Genomic DNA, 21,620 nt, shown 5'->3' with positions numbered 1-21,620 from the left:
AAGAGCACTAAACAAAGTCAGAAGCACAAAGTGCTAATGCTTTGGATTTATTATCCGTGCCTCTGTTCCACACTTCATTCCATTCAAATCAAAAGGTAAACTGCTATGTTAAGACGTTTGACTGATTCAATTTTAATGAAAGACTTTTAATTACGCTCTTGCATTGTACGCAAGTGTTGTTGGAGATCACTCGAGGGAACCCAATATTAAAAACCCACAGATAAAGCCACAACAGTACATAGTAATCTCTGACAGATACACAGATTTCCTCCTCCACTTGATGTTTCGTTCAGCACTTTAGCGGGAGAAAAATGCTGTGTTTCCTATTCAGCAAAATGTGAATGAGCTTTGAGTCTTTGAATTTCAAGATGGCAGCCTATTACAGTCATTCGGAGCATATCCATGTCATCTACTGTGCTGACACAGCTCCCTGAAGATGGAGAGCTGGCTTGGTTTAATCATCTTCTCGCCCACAGTATGATGATCACACACTGCGAGGAGGCAGGTGGATGGATGCCGCATTGTGACAGCACTCAGTCCCCATCACATTACGATACCTTAACTTCCCCCTACACCTCACTTTCCCACAACACAAACTTCCTACTGTAAACACATTCCTTTATTGTTTTTGTGGACGTCTCATCCTGACAGACAACAAATAAAAAAAAAACTCATGTGGCTTATATGTGACGCTATGACTGTCAACTAGTAGCCAAGGGAGCAATCAATATCTTACCAATGCAGGGGCGGGTCCTCTTTGTCAATGTAAATCAGGACTTGAGAGGTGAATGTCAGCTTAATCTCACCATGTGGTTCCTTCACTGGGGATTCTGCTGCCATCAATACGAAGCCCTTTCACATATGGGCTTAGCTACAGATGATAACTCTGTGTGCGTGTAGAATATCGGTGAGTATTAGAATATTGAAGGTCAAGTGTGAACATCTGATATTGTAAGGATCAGTTGCAAAACTATAAAAACTAGAGGTACTGTAGAACATATCTGTAAAAATAAAAATCTTTTTTTAAACACAAACCTTGGTTTGGGATGCAAACAGGAAGAATTTCTCTTTAGTTATGGCTGGGGACTGCAGGCGGTGTGCTTTCATCTTTCTAACTCTCACACACACACACACAACATACCTCGATTTCACATCAAGTTTTAATTTCTCAGAGTCGAGCAGCTTTAGAGACAGATTTCAATAGGTACAGAAATGAAGCAAAGATTTCCACACATGAATGGCCTTAAGTGATCAGAGCACAAAGTCCCGTCCACATTAGTTAACGTTGCTACGTCCATCAAGCTCTCCATTCTGTGTAAACTTCACCCATTTCAATAAAGAGCAGGACAGAGCTGCTAATGTTGCCCTTCACTCTGATAAAGTAGCATTTAGGGCCGGCTTCCACACAGTGGGAAAAACACTACACAGTGGTTGTGCCATCTATGTTTTTGTTGTTTGTTTTTTTTTAAATATCCCGTTGCCTCACAAAATAATGTAGTATGAAATTCTACTTGGCCTTGGAAATAACGCTAGGTTACTACTGTAGCTCGTAAGATAGTTAGCCAGACATGCTAACATTTGCAGCTTACGTTAGAGCAGACAAACACACAGTTTAATCAGCGGTTCTGTATGATAAAAATGTATTTTGTATGCTGTACTTGCAGATACTGTATTTTGTCAGTTTGTAGTCAAATAAGTTATTTCCTTTGTCAAAACTATATTTCAAGTGTCATCTACATGTAAAAATACATTTTGTGCACATTTTCAAAGAAATCTCTCTGAATAAATTCTAAAATAAATGGTATTCTGTGATTTTTCCCCCTTGTATGGGCTGTCCACACATAAATGATATTTCACTGTTTCGATTTAACATTTCCTGCTGAAAAACTATAGTCATGCAGGCCGTAATTTCTCCACAGGACCTCCCTAGGTTATACAGCTGAAGGCTGTGAAAAGAGAATTAGGTTTTAAAGGTAATATGCCTGCACATTATAACCTTATTGATTCAAAATGCCCTGTTCTATTAGAATTCATGGGATCAATTATTCAAGAGAAATTCATTTGCGTTTTCAATGGGAGAATGAATGGGCTGTTCTCAGTAATGTATCCAGTACTAAAGATACTCAAATATAAACCAAACCCAAGCTGTGAACCGTTCCACCTAGGATTAAAACAACATGAAAGAAACAACCAAAAGCATTTTGTTTTGATCCACCTAACCCACCTTACACATACTGGCTAAGCAATGTGGCCACTTCTACCTTGCAGTCAACATCCAGAAAAGCCAAAATGATAAATGATTTATGCAGACTGTACACTACCACAAGCCACATTAAAAATACAGAATGTACACACAACCAAGGAGGACTGTAAACTGGGTGTCCGAAACTTGGCAACGGCTGTGTGAGAGTATTTACACTTCAGTGTAAAGGGTTCCCTGGGGTCTGCCTATTTAGAAATGTGGTAGCTGAAACTATCAATTCAAAATTGCATATGGGTAAAGGTAGTGTGGCTCAAATTATATAATTAATGGACTTTAACCTAAACAAATAATGAAAGGGAATGGTTTTTGTGTTGAGACCTGAAATGAACCTTTCACAATAATGTCTTTTCACATCCAAAGTCATCTGTGGAACGCAGCTGACCAGAAATGTCAGCCATTATCAGCAGAAGCCATTTTAAAAACGGCCTGAGATTTCTGACGTTATTTTTTTTTTTGATGATCGGATAAGAATAGATCAGAAGTGACATTGTACTGACCTTTTGGTGCTGAACATCTTGGTAGCGTCTTCTTTCTCCTGCTCAGAGGCTTTGGGAGGTCGAGGTTTGATGTTGAGTTTTCAAACCTGCAGGAAGCACGCACACAGACAGAGATGCACGCACACACAAACACACACACACACACACAAAGCAAAAAGACAGGGGGAGGGGACAGAAGGAGATAACAGTGAGATTTTCAGCATCACAGTCAGGTCGCCCTCAAGTTGTCTGGATGCCTTGGCTGCGCTGACCTCAACAATCTCCATTAGCTGGCCTCCAACTGAGCAATTCAAATTGACTGGGAATGGCAGGAGGCAATGAGCAGAGCATAACTCAGTCAACATGACAAAGACAATGCATGGAGTCAAATGTTTCAATAATTACTTGCTTTATAGTTCCTCGGCACAACAGCACCCATTTAAAACAAAGTGGAATTCATTAACACTGAAGCTCAACTGGAGCAATGAGAAAAAAATAAAATGCATTTTTAGAAAGGAGAATTATCTACTTGTGTAGGCAAACATGTCACATGCAGGCTATTAAGTAGCACAGTATAATGGCTGGGAGTTAGCCCCTGCTCTTTTATGTAAAGGTTATCAGAGAGTTTGGAGGAGGAGCTGGAGTAAAAGTAGATAGGGTTCAATAATTAATGCAGAGGTCTATGCAGGCCTCACTTCTCACCCTCTCTTGTCTGTAATGAGATGAGTGGAGGGCCAGAGGGAAAGATGGAGGGAAAGGGAAGGAGACTGGGGTGATTAAAGTGCCCAGTTCGGCCCTATCTACCTTCTTCCCCCCTCCATCAGTTAGACGAACGAGCATGTACACACATACACATCATCTCATTTATAAAACCTGGAGTGTGTTTCCTCTCTCCTACACACTGGCAGGGAGCAGAGGAGAGCTGAATAAGCAGGCGTAAAGGTTAACAAAGTAGTGTGACACTGGAAACATCTGATAATTCATTCAGGTGACATGGAAACCACAGATGTACTCACTTCTGTAAATAATCTAAGGCAGTGCAGCAGCCAACTTTGTGGCTTCCATGATTCACAGATGATAACAGCACAGACAAGCAGCCAAAGTGCCAAATATTAGTATTATTTCTTCATATCATGTTTGGCAGACAAGAAAATATTTTAAATGCAGCCTGCAGTTAAGATTAATTGTTCTGACATTGCATTACTTTCAAGGTATGACGTGCGTTTGATAATGCAATTAGCTGGATTAAGGATTAGAGTAGTCTCACTGTTAGGAGCCAAACAAAACACACATTTCAGATAAGGGTAAAAGCTGTTGTCAACAGTTTTACGCTCAATTACTGTACACAAAAAATATATTTTAACAAACAAAAAGAGTCTCAAGCCATGCTATTAGTTCTGTGAGGTTGTACTAATGCTGCATTCATGCAATGTTGACAGAATGGGAAGAATAGGAAAACCACCCTTCATTCCGACTTGGGAGTGTTCACACATTACACCAGATACAGCAATAAATTAGCTGTTTTTTGTATTTGGAGAAGTTCATTAACAAGTGAAACCAGATACTGTACAAACAAACTGTGTATAGTTCCCTTTAAATTCACTTATTCGCTAAAATTTGTGTTTATATTGGATTTTATTAGATGTAACTACCAGCAATGGTGGCTTTGCAGCCATTTATTTCCTGACGATTTATTGACACTTCTGTAGTTCTTTTCAACAAAGAGATGGGAGATATCGTTGCCTGGTCTGCAGCATGTTTAACGTACCTGCAAATGTTACTTCGGCCCGTTTACATGCCAGTGTGGTCCTTACTCTTCGATGCCAATGCTAAAAACACACTGTCTACCAACGTTTGTTGTTTCTTTTTCTCCTGTTCCCCTGCTGGAGCTCAGCCTGCCAGCTGCTGTGAAACACAGACACTGAGACTTGACACACTGAGGCAGAAAAAAAAGACCATTTCTGACATTTCCCCAAAGACCTTTAGTCCTTCCTTTTAATAATTAAAAAATGATTAAGAATAAATTAAAACTCTGACATAATGCAAAAAGGAATGACTAGCGTGATCAGTTCTGTAGGACTTTAAAACCACAAACCTCCTGGTGGTGCTAGAGGAAATGCCAGGAAATAAACAAAGGCTTTAGTATACATCCTCTGGGGACCACGAATGTCATGGGAATCCATCCAAATGTTGTTGAGATATATCAGCTTGGAAAATCTTTGAACTTTACAGCAGTATATCACATTTAAACAGCTTCTATTTTTATATATCTGAAACATTTCATACCATTGTGGCAGCATAGGGATATTAAAGAGATGAGAAATTCCTTGCCATAAAGGGTTGCAGGTACATGCACACCGACAGCCAATTATTATAAAATATTTCATTAAAGCGAACTGTTTATCTAATCTGAGGGACAATTCAGACCCCAGAGAGTACAGACAGATAATTTCAAAGAGTTGCATAATTTCCTTTCCCATTGCTGTTAAAATGTGACTCATCCTCCCATTCGTCACAGTGTTGCAGGGTTTTAAAATGATTACACAGAGTACTTTACCAAACCCAGCACTCCCCTCCGAAAAATAATAACAAGCCTTCAAGCTTTCAAGGGTCTGTACTGAACCAAGGCAAAAAAACTGACAATACATTCAGACATTATTTGGAATTATATGAGGCCAGCTTCACCTGCCAGTGGGCTTAAAGTGAGCACAAACCAATACGTTTCTTTTTTAAGCAATATACAGTAAAATGAAAAGCAACTTGAGGCCAACAAGGACAGGAGAAAGGAGAGGATACTACAGGAATAGAAGTACAAAACATGAATTGAAATTAACCCAGTTGCTAGTCTTTTTTGGGAGTAATGCATAAAGTTAAGTGCGTTTGACTGTCTCATTTAAGTCATGTGACATTGCATTTGGATGTTCTTTTCTTATCTATTTTTCTGTAATATGTGAAGGCAGACACCCAATTTACAAGCTTTCGTGTTCTGTTTGTTTAGAAATGATAAAAACACAGAATATGTACAAAGTTGGTATTTGGCTTTGACCTTGTCTTGTATCCCTACAAGGATACACCAAGCTCAGCACGGCAGAGATTGGGGAGTGGCATAACAACTCTCCCCAGGAGAACTTAAACTCGGGGCGTACAGGTGGATGCTGGGGTGGAGGTGGGGCTTATAAAATGGTGGAAGAACAGCAGCAGCAGCCAATGATTGCAGCAGTTACGAGTTTTCAGGTGAGTGGTGCATTGAAAGCTTGAATTAAACTGATTTTTAAGTTACAGTGAGCAGAGTATATCATGTGCAGAAGGTTTTGTGTGTAGGCTTGGTTCCATTTTATGCAACCATACAAAGATTTCCAGTAAATAGATCATTGTTTTGTTCTGTCACTCAGTAACATATTAGTCATACATTCAATTTCATTTCTCCTTTGAGTGCCTTTAATCTGTTGTTTATTAGCAGATTTTGTATGATTTCATGTAATATTTAGAATAAGTTTTAGATAAGTGACATTCTTCGGCTTCCCTGCTGTGCAGCTGGAGTAAAAAGATAAACACATCTCTGTTTGTGTTTGAAGGATTGAGTTAGCTGGGTGACGGTTAACAAGGTCATTTTAACTGACTAACTCCCAAATTTGCACACAGAATGCCTTATCAAAAGTTCTCATTAATTAAAGCCACTAGAAATAAGAGAAAAAGATGAATGGAACCACATTTAAAAAAGGGGGTGGGGGTGGGGGTGGGGGTGTTGAAATTACTCAGATGCTGATTCACAAGTTCAAATGACCTTGGCTGTCAAAAAATGGTTCAAGTACATATTACAGACAGGGCAGATCTGCTTGGGACTAAGAACGCTATAGCCTAAAATTGAGAGTGTAGAACATAGTTGCAAGTGTGTCAGTAAATCATAAAGTCTCCAAAAGGTTACCTTCAATGTTAGCTTATTTGTCTGGATTATCTGTCGTTCTATCACTCTATCACCAATGCAAGAACATACACCACAACAATGCACCAGTGGAGCCATGTGGTTCCTCCTGACATGAATGGACCTTGTCTAACTATCTCTATAGCAAAAGAACCTTGTTGGAGGATGTTTTTCTTGCCGAGCTTCATTAAGCCAGCCTTGTGTTTCAGCTTAATTGTCTCTGGGCGTACAGATCATCCTGACAAACACTATCAGCATCCAAGCATGTAATGGATTGAGGCGAGTCCCTCAGACAGACAGAGGGACAGCAGGTATCGCCGGTGCTCGGGTCTGCACTTATGCCAAAAGCTGCCGGCTGTAAAACAACAAAGACACGGGGGTGACACACACCTAACAACAGAGCTATTTCACACAAAGCAAAGATGAGCTAAGCATGTATGCAGTGCACTGTTAAGAATCAGAATCACAACCAACTGCCAACACATCAGGTCAAATGTTATCCCAGCCAAGGTAAACACAGTCAATTATATCCAAGTATCAAATCCATACTGTTTCAGACGCAAATTTAAATTCCCCCTGCTGCTGGGTTTATGAATGACTGACAGGAAGAGAAGGTAAATAAAGTTATCAGCTGTGCTGGTTCCTGGATGAAATCCAGAGTGTGAGCAGGAGAAGTGGAGTATTGATCAGAGGCAGGATTAGCTGGCCCAGCATGCAGCTAAATCAGTAACAGCCATGAAGAAGTACAGAGAATCGAAAACACAGCACCAGCCACGTAATACAGTGGGTATAGCTGATGTATTTGAAAGCCATACATGGCCATTTTCTTTTAATACGCCTCAGAAAGATTAAAGAAAGAGCAGGAAAGACTGAATTCTGGCTGCAGAAGAGAAGTATCACTACTCTATAACAGCTGAGATAGTATAGGCCTAATTTGATTTTGAGTATTTGGTGAGTATTAAATTCGAGTATAGGCCAAAATCAAAATTTAGCCAAAAAAACACTTGTTAAGTCCAGTAGCTGCAGTGGTATTTCAATTAGGGCCCAGTTCGCTGCAGTGATATGACTCATCTTCCCTTCTGTTCTCCACTCCTGTCCCCTGGTTATCCCATTGTCTGCTCCTCACCATTGTTTACATTTCTCCCCCTCCAGTGCCTCATCTCTCCTTTCTCCCCAATTCATTTCCTTGTCTGTGTCTGGCGGCGCACGCAGAGCCTAATAGGGGTCACATTAGCCTGGCAGGAAACACAATGCCATTATGGAAATGCTTAATCAGTTACTGGGCAACGAATAAATACCCTCTGTCATTTTTGACTCTCCTATTTGTGTTGGGCTAATGGTTGGGATGCATGGCTGTTATCTGCTCAGGGGCATCTTATCTCTGTTTCCCGGAGGAACTCGCCAATATGCTTGAGGTCAGTTGTGTAAGTGTTGGATTGCTGGGCTGCCCTGGATGAGAGCGTTTCCCCTGCAAATGAAAAACCTCAATGTAAATTTTGCCACCCACTTGTCAGCGGAAAGGGATAATGGATTCATCTTGTTTGAACTCAGGGTCCAAAAATCACGTAGCCTTAATTGTATTCCTGTATTGACACCATCTTCAGGATATATGTAATTTAGACCTAAAAATGACAATAGATGCATGTTTGACCATTTCTTTTTTAGTAACTGGATTTAGACAGAAAAGCTGAAAATATGACAAAATATAAAAGTAAGATAACAACTTTAACACACTGAAGGGTTCACTGCAACTAATGGATCACAGTCCTCCAGTTCACTTCCACCACCTAATAGAGCACCAGGAGGCTCATTCTAGCCTGAATCATAACAGCTCTATCTTTTATAGAGAGTGTGCTTTGGGTAATATTAGAGCTGCAATCTATGCTTAGGGGAATGCTACTGCAATGAAGTTAAAATATGGAAGACTGTAAATGTGTCTTGAATTACCATTTCCACTAAACCCTGGCTGAGTTTATTTAATATTTTTCTTTAAACTTTTTGAAGCCAGTCCTATAATAATAATAAATACATAAAGTTAAAAAGCATTGCTTGTAAAGTAGAGCTTCCAGTAAAACGAATGGTCTGAGAATTAATATTTGTAAATTGCCATAAAATTCTTAATAAATACTAGTAAAATGTACAATTAATCTGTTGGTACATTTGAATTTAGCTGGTAAGAGTAGACAATTTTGTGTGTTCCTGTAGCAAAACAGACACGGGCATTCATCAGAAACTGTTTGCCTTTAAGCAATTTGTTCAGAAAAACGGGCAAAAAAAGCTAAATTTGGATGACATCTTGGAGAGACAGACGTGGGAAACTAGGTGAGAGAACTTCAGAGTGAGGTGAATATAAAAGGAAAAATTCGACATTTTGGTAAAAATCTGCCTACCAGCACCTTTACAGCTCATTAATTAACAAATTGTTTAGTACAAAAACCAAAGTGTAAAAACATCAATCTTACTCTTGGCAAGAAAGAACTATTCCTTAAAAAGGTGGGGTATGCGATAATGAATCCAATACACGTCTTTTTGTGAAATTCAGCTAATATCTCCTCACGGTCCGCTAGCTGTCCGTTCAGTGTGTGCGCCGAAAAACAAACAAAGTGGCTCAGACCGAGCCACGCAACACTATTCCAGCCATGATTTGTGTGTCAGGTAACGTTAAATGACTTGCCCACGGACATTCAGCTTCCTTTCTAGTTTGCCAAGATACGCTGCTGTTGTGATGTTAGCTATAGTAGCAGGAGAGTTGTGAGTATCGCTGTCTGGAGCTGCTGTGCTGGCTCTGGGAAACCGTCTCGTCCTCTCTGGCTGTTAGCTTCGCAGCAGCAACTGTAGCGACAGTTTGCTAACCCACAACCTAGCTAAGCTAACCCACAACCTAGCTAACGTTAGTTACATTACTTGCTGTGTCGTTGTTTGCTCTATATCATGGTATTTGTCATGGTATTGGATTTCTCCAGAATCACATACCCCACCATTAATTCCTTAATTAGCTGAAACGTGGCTCTGCACTTAAACATGAACTAGATTATAAAAGATTATCTTTTATCATCTTTTTTAATCCATTCCATTCCAGTTTAAGGTTTACAACTTGTTTAACAACTTTTTAACATTATCTCTCTAACCGCTAAGTGATGTCAAAAGTCAGAATTTTAGTTGGAAAACCTTACAAAAATGATTTTAGAAAGTTTTGAATAGGTGTGACAAAATAATCTTGAATCAAGGTTCACTTACTCGCTTTTTCAGAGCTTTCAAGCAAATGAAATTGGCTCAGGTGTCATCACATGTTGTAAGGGTGGCACATGCTAAAACATGCATCACGTGATAAAAAAATAGTTGTATATGGGCGAGATTGTAACCTAACGATCTTTGGTATTTAGTTGGGGATAATGATCTCTCCCCCATATACAACCACCTAGGACTACACAGCAGTTCCCACAGCCCGATCAGTTGTGACACCCAAATCATTCATTCATATATATGCCCAACAATTGTCTCTCCACCTTTAGATAAAATTTATGCTGTAAGATACGGTATTGAAAGCAATTCCTTCAACTTTCAAGTGTGCAACACCGTCTCGTGCACATTACATACAAACATCACAGGCCTACTGTAGCTCTATTAAAAATGGTGGCACAGTCAATGAAAGGGTCGATGAAAAAAAATGAACCACTTAAAGAGATATTGACATGAGGGCCTAGCAACAAAGTCATTCCTCACACCAGGGAAATGATTCTCTTCTCTTCTCTTGCTTGTACAATAGAACATCATTCCAGTCAGGAACTACACAGCCTCATGAGATTACATTACAAGAAATCTCCTGAGAATCTCTTCTTCAGGAGTTCACCGTTTCCTCAAAATAAACCTCTGCCTTCTTGGGTTGATCTATTTCTGTCTCTGAGTGTTTCTGAGGTTTCTATGTGCATGGAGGCTGCACATAGAAAACACATAACACAATGGTGGAAAAAAACAAAAAAACAAGAGAGAAAACATCTACTCTCCAGCAGAGTAGCTCATGGCAAGGTATGTACTGGAGCTAGAACACTGTCAGTTTGACTTAAGGCCATGTACACAGTTGGGTTGGGGACTGCTCTCCGCTGAGTCACTTCACAGCATGATATTAGGCTGACAGAGACAAATGCCCGTGGAGTGTCAGTCAAAAATGACCCCATCCCTTTGCTTTGATTCAATAAGCTTTCAAACAGTGTCCCAAAGTGGAACCAAAGGCAATGTTCACTCAACTTAAGTGATGGGGCCAAATCCGATTTTAGTTTGCTGACAGCATCGCCTTCTTCCCATCAAATTACTGGGCGCGGGTTTTGTGATGTATGTCATCTGCCTGTCACATTATCACTCCCTTCGTAAGGAGGGAAATGCACTCAGAACATGCCCTTAATTTACCCTGACAGCTATTTGGATGATAAGTTTTGTCGTTAAAGTAAAATTTGCAGATCTATCAGAAAACGTCTGCCTGAGCAGGAGAGAAAAACGGTGGAACAGAGGACATGAGCGCAGATTCATCACTCTCAAACCAATTCGAGGGGAAACAGATTTAATCACTTTATGAAACATCAACATCCAAAGACTGCCTCCGCCATCCTTTATCCTATCCATATAATCACTGATTTGGGTCACATGGCCGATCCCCGATGCATCATGGGCCGAGTAGACTGGGAGGAAAGAGAAGAAGAAGGTGGTTTGTTGCTGTGCTCAAGTGAGGAGGAGACATGAGGGGGTCACTGGGCTGGGCTCCTGTGGCTTAGCAGGAAAATCCTCTGTAATCCTCCAACCAGTCCTATGGCGCTGTTTACTGTAGGTAGGTAAAGCTATTATGGACCCAGACCAAGCCTGCTACGCTACCATGTAAGCTACATCCTACAACTGCTACAGTTTCTCCTCCATTATTGTTCACCTGTTCTGTTTTTAAGAGGACGGCTGAGGATGTTTATCCTCCGTAAATCTCTTTTGAGATTAACGTCATTAGACGGCGGGATAACAGTGAGGGAGCCAGACAAAAGAGATGAAAATTACACAGTGAGGGGTGAGAAAACAAAACATTCCTCGGGGTATTTATACCAACGAGGGAGGGCTGGAGGGGGCTGCTTTATGGCCTGCAGTCTGGCTGCATTACCACTAGCTTTCTTTTAGATGCAAAGTTAAATCATTATGAAGAACTGGAACTTTCTCTGTGACTCCTGATCAACACTCCTACATGTAAACAGAAGTCATTTCTAGCAAACCACACCGCACATAGAGCATCCCAGTGGCATAAAAGCATTGTCCTTTTGTAAACAATGTCTCAGTATGGATCCATAAAGCAACGTAATGGAAGAATGTATTTCTTGGAAGCTTAAAAATTCATTTTCAGCTGGATTCCTGGAATCACATTACAACAGAAGGCAACAAATCACTGTCACTGCCCTTGTCATTATCCAATTGCTTTCTTGTTGATTCAAGGCCCTCCCTCCCACCCTCCCTGTCTCCCTCCCGCCCTCCCTGTCTCCCTCCATCTATTGATGTTTTGCAACAACACACTTCCCTATTATTCCAAAAATTCAGCATCACCAAAAAGTACACAGTCTGTGAAAAACTACTAATTCCAAAAAGGTAAAAAAAGCTGAATAAATCCCTTCATCTAGCAGTTTTACTGCTGGCACCAGGACTGAATTGAAATGCGCATGCAGCTGCTTGCCAATATCGGAGGACATTTATTTGACTACATTCTAAATTAATACCAGTAAGTTTTAAACAACAGGAGATCATTTCAGGCAGCGCTGCATTGATTACTAGATTAAAATCGATCAACAGAAAAGCTACTATGATAACCCATTAACTAACTATGTGATTTGTTGTTGCTGTTTTTGTCTCTTATATATCATAAACTTGAATATCTTTAGGTTAGGGACCGTTAATAAGCGAAAACAAGACATTTGATGACCTCACATTGAGTCTGGGAAATTGTAATGGGCATTTTCACAGTTTTTTGATGTTTTATAGACCAAGCGATTAATCAATTAATTGAAAAAAATAAATAAATCACAGCCCTAATTTCAGGTCTATTGTACATCAGAGTTAGTAAAAGGCAATGCATTGGAGATATTAAAAGACAACCTGTGGTGTTTTTTTTTACCTCTTGTAGCGCTATGAAGCAGTTTTTTCACGAGTGGGTCCCCGTTTTGTTTGTTACAAGGATGCGCATGAACATGCAAGCTAGTGAACATGGATGTAAACAATGTAGGATTTAAAATACCTTTAAAAAAAAAAAAGAACAATGGCCTTTGCAAATGTTTTGTAAGGAAGGGAAAGCATTCAGCATACTTGTAAGACCTCAAGGATACACACAATTCTAACTTCTGTTTGTTTACAAGACAACTCCACAGGACAGCTTAAACTGGGCTGAATGATGCTCCCAATGCATCACTTACTTGTTCTGCTAAAGGTTTTTCTTTTATGCCTAACTACTTAGGTGAACTGCATAGACTGTCTCTTTAAAATATTATAAAAATATAAAATATTATAAAAATATCCCACCTAGCTGCTGAGTCTGCCATGTACGAGTAGTTTGCTAAGCATGTTGTGGTCACTGTTTTTACACTACATACTTTGTTTGGCCTGTAAAATAGCACATTAGGAGACTGGGCAACTAAAAGGTTCTTGTGAAGCCTGAACAAAGTGCTTAACAGAGTCAGAACTCTGGCCCATGATCAAAGGGAAGGTGATTCTGGTTGCAGACAAACCCTCTTAGAGGTTTCTCATTTAAGATTATAATTCTCAAGTGGCACCGCACAGCATCATTCAGCCTCAAATGCTCCTTTATTCCTTTTCACTGCAACAACTTCTAGGAGTTTAAGTAGGGTTTGAACATAGATTAGCACCAGCCAGTTACAGATTTAAGGCTCTCTCTCCACCAGTGATGGTGGCTCCCTCTGGTCGGTTTGATTTAAGAATTCTTAAAGAACCATATGTATTACAAATATGTACAATAGCAATTCCTCACTGGCTACATGTCACTAGAGGGGTTATTATTCCAAGATCGGTCATTTTTACATATAACTGCAGTACTTAGAAACCACATGGAACCACTTATACCTGCATGGAGCCAAGGTTATATATCAAGGTTATACAGAACCACTAATTTACCTTCATATTATAGCATCGGCTCAATGTAAAAGCAGTTTGTACTAGATATTGTCAAAGGAAACACCTCACTGAAGAGTATAAAGAGCAGCAGCTAACACTCAAACTCATTTTTCACTAAGTGTGTTTTCAGGAAACACTGTGCCTGGCAACAAGTCAGATCTGATGTCAGTAATTCAGTGTTGTGTCTCTATTCCTGAGGGTAGCGCAGAGGTTCTCGCCTCTACCTGTCCGTGTGTGTGTGTGTGTGTGTGCGTGTGCGCGCATTAATGAGGTTGCAGAGACAGATGAGATAGTTGCAGCTGTTAAAACACCACATGACTTTAGAGCCTTTCACAGATGAATCTGAGAGATACTGAATTTTGTCTTATCTTGATAAACATCAAGCCTCATCCCTCACAGCTTCGGCTTATCGGCACGAAAAAGCATCAAAAGCATGGAGGCACAGTTTGATATACTTGAAATACATTTTTATTAGAAGTCTACTAATCGAATTTGTTTCTTTTTAAAATAACATGTATATAATCATTTCTGCTAAGTGAATATAGTTCAGTTTCATCAACATGAATCTCAGTGCAGTAATCAATTGGTAACAGTAAGCACTCACTGATGATGGCAGGGTGAAGGATTAATCAAAGCCAGCAGGACCATGCATAATTTAATCATGAGAGTCATCATTCAAAGTGTGTGTGTCTGTCAAGGCCGTCAAGGAGTGACAGACGTGATGGTTCTTGTTTTCTCTAACATGACAGGCTCTCAACAAGTGGATTTTTACTTCGTAAGATTCATCCAAATTTCGCTTTGACTGCATGATGGTTTGGGAAATTACTGAGCATTTTTACATTAAATTAAAGAGTCTTTACATGTTTAAAAATATTGGAGACAGAGCTGAAACAACTGGTCGATTAATTGATTAGTCGATCGACAGAAAATTCCTAACAATCGATTAATCGTTGAGTGACTTTTCAAGCAGAAATGCCATATTACCTTGTTCCAGCTTCTCAATGATAAAGATTTGCTGTTTTTCTTTATCTTACATAATAGCATACTAAATATCTTTGGGTTTTGGACTATTAGTTGGACAAAACAAGCAATTTTAATATGTTATCTAAGGCTACGGAAAACCGCCTGGCATTTTTTTTTACTTTCCCCCCAACATTTTACAGACAAAATGATCCATGGAGAAAGTAAGCGGCAGATTATTTGACAAGTATTTGTTAGTTGCAGGCGTAGTTGGAGTAGCTGCTTTTAGAGAACATTTTTGCATGGATTCATGGCAACATTAACAGAACCCTTTGCTGGATGTAATCGTGAAGAAAGTCAATGTTTTCTAACTGATGTGGCCCGAGCAAAACAACACAAGCCACCGTCATCACAAAATGAGTCATATCGTGACACATTTTCATCGGCATGACTTGGTAACACTGGTCAACTCCTCCATCTCTCTTTGTTTTGGATCAACAACAGAGTGCATCAGCAAAGCACAGTGTGTCTCCGGACAGTAATACAGTACCTGAACATGCTGACCCCGCTATGGACTGTTATGTTTTATTAAGATGTATAATAGGAGATTAAGGACCCTGGACAATATACAGGCTTCCCCCCATCTTACCCTGGAGGCAGCTCACTGTGCACCTTAAGGGGCTATACCTTATTGCATTATGCAATGGTTTAATAGGCTTAGCTACACGCTACTCTGCAGGGGGGAGTTTTGGGCTGACTCTGATGACTCACTTCATTAAGTCTCTCTTCCTCAGAGCTTTCTAGTTGCTGAGGAGTGAACTTTCAACACCCCCACATAGACACTGACCTCAGATGCCATGTACAGTTGAGTAAAGAGGGTAAACATCTAATTATCAACTCACTATAACAAGACTTAACTTTAAAAACATGTTTTACATAGACATTTCTGAATTTATAATGGCTTTATTTCAATTTCTGGTATTTCTGTTGTATTTTTATGCTTTTCTATTACTTCTATAATATTCTGTAAACAGTCTATAGTGACCTTATTGCACTTAATGCTATCTTTATTCTCCTCTGGTACCTCTAAATGTTCATATTCCTGCTGGGAGTCCCAACCTGCTGTTGCTGGGATATTTATTCACTAAGCTTCTAAAATGTATTCCTAGTCTAGAGAAATGGCTAATACACATGTTACTAGTAAAGGTAAAAGAGCTGCCTCTTGATTTTAGTATAACTACAATTAAACGACATGCAACAGCATGCAATGGCGAGTTCAGGAAGAACTACAGCGACCCTTCACCTGAATTCCACCTGCAACGACTGCAAGCATCACAAGAATCAGCATCCTAAAATAACTACTTTTAAACCATCCGGGCTCCCGAGCTCCACCAGCTGCACGGAAACACAACACTTTACTAACATTAAACCTTTATAAGGAAATGACTACTCCGGCCATATCAAAATATAAGCCAGGTGAAATACCAAACACGCCATTGCACATCAGTACTTACTTTCAGAGGGACTTAATGCGAGAAGCCGCTTCAGATGCTCGCAGACCTTTTCGGACGCACGTTTTAGTATTAGAAGTGTTTCTTCATCAAGCGTGCACCATCGCGGGAATGTACACAGAGGCAGACATGCGGAGTCATTTGACCTTCTCCCAATAGAAACTACCATCGGTGAGACGTAGGATAGGGGAGGAGCGGACCATACCAAGCAGGCGTCCCAGCAAGGCGGGGAGGTGGGGGAGCAGGGAGCGCTGTCATCCTGGGATGTGCATGCAGGGATGTGAATGATACAGTAGCTGCTGTAAAGGATGGAAAGAAATGTGGAACTAGTAGCCTACGTGGAAACAGAGTGAAATGGCGGGGCTTTTAGAACTGATCCCATATTCTGGTCAGAGGTTTCACCCTCACACTTGTTCAGCATTAAAGGTACTTTTAATTTCATGCTGAAACAGAAACAAAATGTCATATTTAAGCCTCAGAGAAGTTTCAGAGAAGAACCATGAAATTCACGTGTTTTTATTGAACCTTTATTTAACCAGGAAGTCTCTTGAGATACATTATCTCTTTTGCAAGAGGGACCTGGCCAAAATGGGAGTGTAAACATATAGCCACGTAAAGAAACATTCACATATAGCACATTGACATTGGACCTGACAGGCATAGAGCTTGAATATGTAAAACAGTTACATTCTTCATAAAACTATAAAAAGGTGCTTGAATTCCTGCATATATGAAGTTTCTTTTTAAAACCATTTCAAGCCCAGGGTACGCAGTCCAAAATGCAGTTTTGCAAAGTTCAGAACAGACTCTGTGGAGATTATTCATCCTGATGATCTGGTCTCATAGCTGTTTGAAACAGGAGAAAGCATCTGACAGAGGAAGACAGGGAGATGAGTATGAACTGATTTAAAAATGAAAATGTACGTGAATCTTCCTCCGTCATTTTAGTTGTTGCACTTAAATCACAGTGATGAGGTTGAGTGTCAAAATTCAAATTTGAAAGCAGAGATGAACAGTTAACGGAACTGAGCCTACGCAGTAATGAGTCCGATGCATGCACATACAGGATGCCATCATAATCCAGAACAGAAAACTGAAGTGAACCAAAGCTGACGAGTCCTTGACATCAGATGTTAAGGGATCTTAGTGGTTAGAATTAATTGAATTTTCATTATTTGTATACTCCATATACAGTAAATTATTTAATTCACTGTATTTATACTTATCTGACTGCCCATTTGTGACATTTGTCTCCTCTTTGACTCTATAGTTTGTCAGTTAACCTTAAATCCTGTAACGTAGAAATACTGGGTAAAAAGGAAAACATATAAAGCACTGTGTGGTCAATTTACTGTTCATAGGCCTATCAAACCCACAGTATATGTACAGTATACTATATTGGTATATTATAATGATATAGTAGGTAAAAGGGAACTGTTAACTTACTCTAAACCACTGACCCAGTGTAAGTCCCTATGGGAATTTAATCTAACAACAGTGGATATAAAAAGTAGCTACTGTCACTCACTATTATACCAACAGGTGATACAATAATAGCAAAAGGGGTCTCCAGTCTCTTATTCAGTCATATGTGTATGAGTTACTCAAACACATAGATCATTATCAGTGGCATGAGTTAGAACCTAAATTACAGAATGTCCAGTTGGTCAAATGGCACACTATCAGCTCATAGAAAAGCTTTATTATATCTGGATTTAAGGTAACATCCTTGTGAATGTTATTACCATCAGCAAATAGTTTTACTATGAAAAGTCATGTCTGTATAGGCCTACAAAATAAAGGTCCTGGCGGTGATGAATTGAAAACACCTTGGGCTATTGCTTTATACAGTATTAAATGTGTGGCCTTGTGAGAACACAGCCTCATATAAACCACTGCTTCCTTTCATGGGGATTGCCCTCAGGCACTATAAAGTTGTCATTGTGGGTGTAAAGGAGAAACACTGCATTTAACATTTATATTGTATGAATGTGCTGATGTTGTTGTTATTGTGTCATGATGGTGATGTACAGTCATGTATCAGTTATTGGGCAGATGAGGCCCAAGGCCAATAGCAGACCAGTGCCTCGTGGTCTCCCGACCACATTGACGCTCCTGCCCGCTGAGTTGGAAACTTAATTTCTCAAGTATAAATGAAGACTTGTTACTGTATTGATTGATGGTGCACTTCAGCAGCGAGGGGCTAAAATCGATGAGTGCCACATGGAGTCTAAAGACTGAGGGCTGAAGACTGATGCCTGTGATGCGTACCCTCCTGAACACCCCAGCGCTCGCTCATAAATAAATGAAGGAGACGTTGCATTTTCTGAGAAATAGCTTGCTTTGTCAAAGGAAGGGCCTCCATATACCTTTTCACACTGAATCATATACAGAAAAGGCCCATTAAGATATTAGATATTCTTCACTCCACAAATGCACAATATAGTCCTGTTCTTCATGGAACAGAGAATCCATTCATCAGAATTTAGTTAAAGAGGGACTTCAATGCAGCAATAACATTTAGTGTGTGTGTGTGCATGTGTGATTTTCTCACACCATCATCAAACTGTAAACAGTCTTGCACAAATTAATTTGGCTTGAGACTTATTGAGAGCCAGTTAGTATGAATTTCTCATCTGAGTGAGTCTGGGTGAAATTACTTGGAAGACGTTGCTCGTAATGTTACACTAAGCTCAATGGAATAATGAAAACTCCACATGACTTTAGGCCTCTTGGCGGGATACTGTAGACCCACATCTTGGTCTACATAAAGTGGAGAGTATCTCACCTCACTTTTGTGGTGGAAAAAACATTCAGTCTTCATTTTTTTTATATAGACTGTTCCTTTTGGGCTGTGTATTTGTAGTGAAGCTGTGCAGCAAAAAAAAAGACAGCGAATACTTCATGTTTTCGGTCAGTGATGAGGAAATGTTTGAAATGACTAGTTTTGCTTGGTGATAAAAGTATATAGCCATGCTAGCAGCTCTGTGAGGAGTGCTTTCAGCTAAATGCTAACATGCTGACAGTGACAAGCTGATGTTTATGCTGCGAAATGTTTTCAGAACGGGAAGAACAGGAAAAACCTCCCGTTATTCCGCGTTTGTTCATTCCGCATCATTCCAAGATGGTTACCCCACAGCTAGCCTTGTAGTCACATCATTTAAATATCCTATGTTAGCCTCTTTTGCGGCATTACATTTTTGGAGCAGTTTGTTAACAAGTGAAACCAGTTAAAAACAAACTGTATAACTACCTTTCAACCCTTAAATACATACCTCTGGTCTTTAGCGGCTCGTTTCACTCATTTAATTCAATTAAGCCCTGGACCTGGTATTCATCAAACTATTTGTTTTTAATAATATTCTGGTGTTAAAATGTCCAAAATGACAAAAAACATTGCTTTTTGAATGTTCTTTTCTAAAAACTTTATCAGGTTGCCCCAAGCTATGTAAGAGTGTTACATTTTTTACTGCCAGTATGATGCAAGTGATAGCTGGTAATGTGCTTTCTTGTTTGCCCTCATGATGGCACTGTTGTCTCACTGTCACAGTTAAGAAATACAGACACTGATAAAAACGTTTGTTTATATTAGCCTACTGCCACAGAAACGGTGGAGCACCAGGTTGTCAGGTTTAGTGCAGAGCAGCAGTTTCTTTGATATTGGAGGATTTTGATGACAGCACTCAGCTCTGGAAATAAAGATGTATCTGAGGCCACTGATGATGAGGAATTAGTTTTTGTGCAATTTATGAATCAGATCACTTAAAAGTAGAACTGGAGCCTGAGAATGACAAAGCTAGCTCAGACGACATGAGCTCTGAATGGGTGAAGTTAGGACTGATGAGGGAACCTCATAGTTACCTCAAGTACAATACCTTGACCTTGTTGCTATAAATGCGCAAGTAGTCTTCCTGGCCAATTTTCCAACTTTGGAAGCCAGAAGATATCACAGCGTAGCACTTTCCTGGAAAATCTTTCCCACTGGACTGCTGGTAATTATGGTCTAAAAGATATGACATGAATGCAGCATCAGCAGGTATAAAGTTGCATGCTCCCCCTCTTACTTGCATGCTAACATTTGCTAATTTGCAATGACCACTAAGTACAGCTGATACTGATGCGAATGTCAGTAGTTTTGGTGTTTGGTCATAAACCAAGGACCAATTTAAATATTGACCTGACGATGGCGCAAGATAAAAAGTCAGAGGATCACCAAAGTTTTTACAATTCATCCTGAGGGGAACATGAATATCTGTACTAAATTTTGTGGCAATCCATCAATTCAGGGGATCACCAAAGTCATCGGGATTCATCCTCTAAGCACCACTAACGCCTGTGCAAAATTACATGGCAATCCATCCAATAGTTATTGAGATATTTCAGTCTGGTACGACCAACCGACCAACATTGCCATCCCCAGAGCAACTAGAGTGGCTAAAAACCACAGCTACTGTTTAACACTTTGAGCTGGTGCATCGGAACATCATACCACCATTCAGTCAGTGGATTTAGGCAAGCCAACATGTTGTAAGATATGAATACCCCAGGAGAATTTGGTGATGGCCTTTGGTGATACAGATAGCTCAGTGCGGAAATGTCCCCCACTTAACCTGCTCTATGTGACAAAACAGATGAGACAAACAGGAAATGGCTTTTCATCTGCCTGCCATGCTATCTCAATTACGATGTGATTTCATGTACATGTAGTAAAGTCTCCTGCGTGTGTGTCGGTGCCTCGGTGTGATGTAATCAATTTTCAGGGCTTGAGATCAAGCAGAGAGCAAAACTGAGTAGCATCACTTGGGAAAAAGCTGAAACTGGCCAGAGAATATGGGAGCAGAGGCATGTGAGAAATGTCAAAATAATAGGTTATTATTTGCACTCAGACGCTGCTCTGCTCTCCCTTTTTAGTGGCTGTCCTATGCTATATCTGTTGTTTGGGGAAGGTGCCCTGTAACTAAGGATGAAATGCATTGTGTGAGACTCTGCTGAATGTCAGGGCTGAGGGGGGAGAAGCAATGCTTTAAAAATGGCTGCTGCCTCCAGACATGGCACAAATGGCAAAGATGGTGTCAAGGTGAGCTGGAACTGAAGGAATGGCTCTTCATCTCTGTGCACTGGGAGTGTGAAGATGTTACATGTGGCTAAAGGGTAGATGTTGTTTATGAGCAATATCTAATTATAATAGCAGAGTGTACAAAGCAATACAATATAAGAACATTCTCTTCTTGTTCTGTGGGTGCTAAAGGACACAGTAACATCATGTTAATCCCAAACAAACAGAAACTTTTTATTTAGAGCAGTTTACTTACGGACATCATCACAGAAGTATAAGGAATATTATA

The 21,620-nt window shown here is 39.9% G+C and overlaps 1 protein-coding gene across 1 annotated transcript in view; it reads right to left on the bottom strand.

Annotated features, from left to right (window-relative positions):
- Nucleotides 1–16,433, bottom strand: part of oxr1a (oxidation resistance 1a) — a 161,749-nt gene extending 145,316 nt beyond the window's left edge. The window contains exons 1-2 of the mRNA XM_044207162.1: nucleotides 16,279–16,433; nucleotides 2,761–2,846 (exon numbers count right to left, since the gene is read on the bottom strand). Of these exons, the coding sequence (XP_044063097.1) occupies nucleotides 2,761–2,777 (17 nt within the window). The 5' untranslated portion in view covers nucleotides 2,778–2,846; nucleotides 16,279–16,433. The remainder of the gene's footprint in view (nucleotides 1–2,760; nucleotides 2,847–16,278) is intronic.
- Nucleotides 16,434–21,620: the final 5,187 nt, after the last annotated feature.

Source organism: Siniperca chuatsi, linkage group LG9, assembly GCF_020085105.1.
Source record: "Siniperca chuatsi isolate FFG_IHB_CAS linkage group LG9, ASM2008510v1, whole genome shotgun sequence".
NCBI lineage: Eukaryota > Metazoa > Chordata > Actinopteri > Centrarchiformes > Sinipercidae > Siniperca > Siniperca chuatsi.
This window is presented reverse-complemented; position numbering and strand designations above follow the sequence as displayed.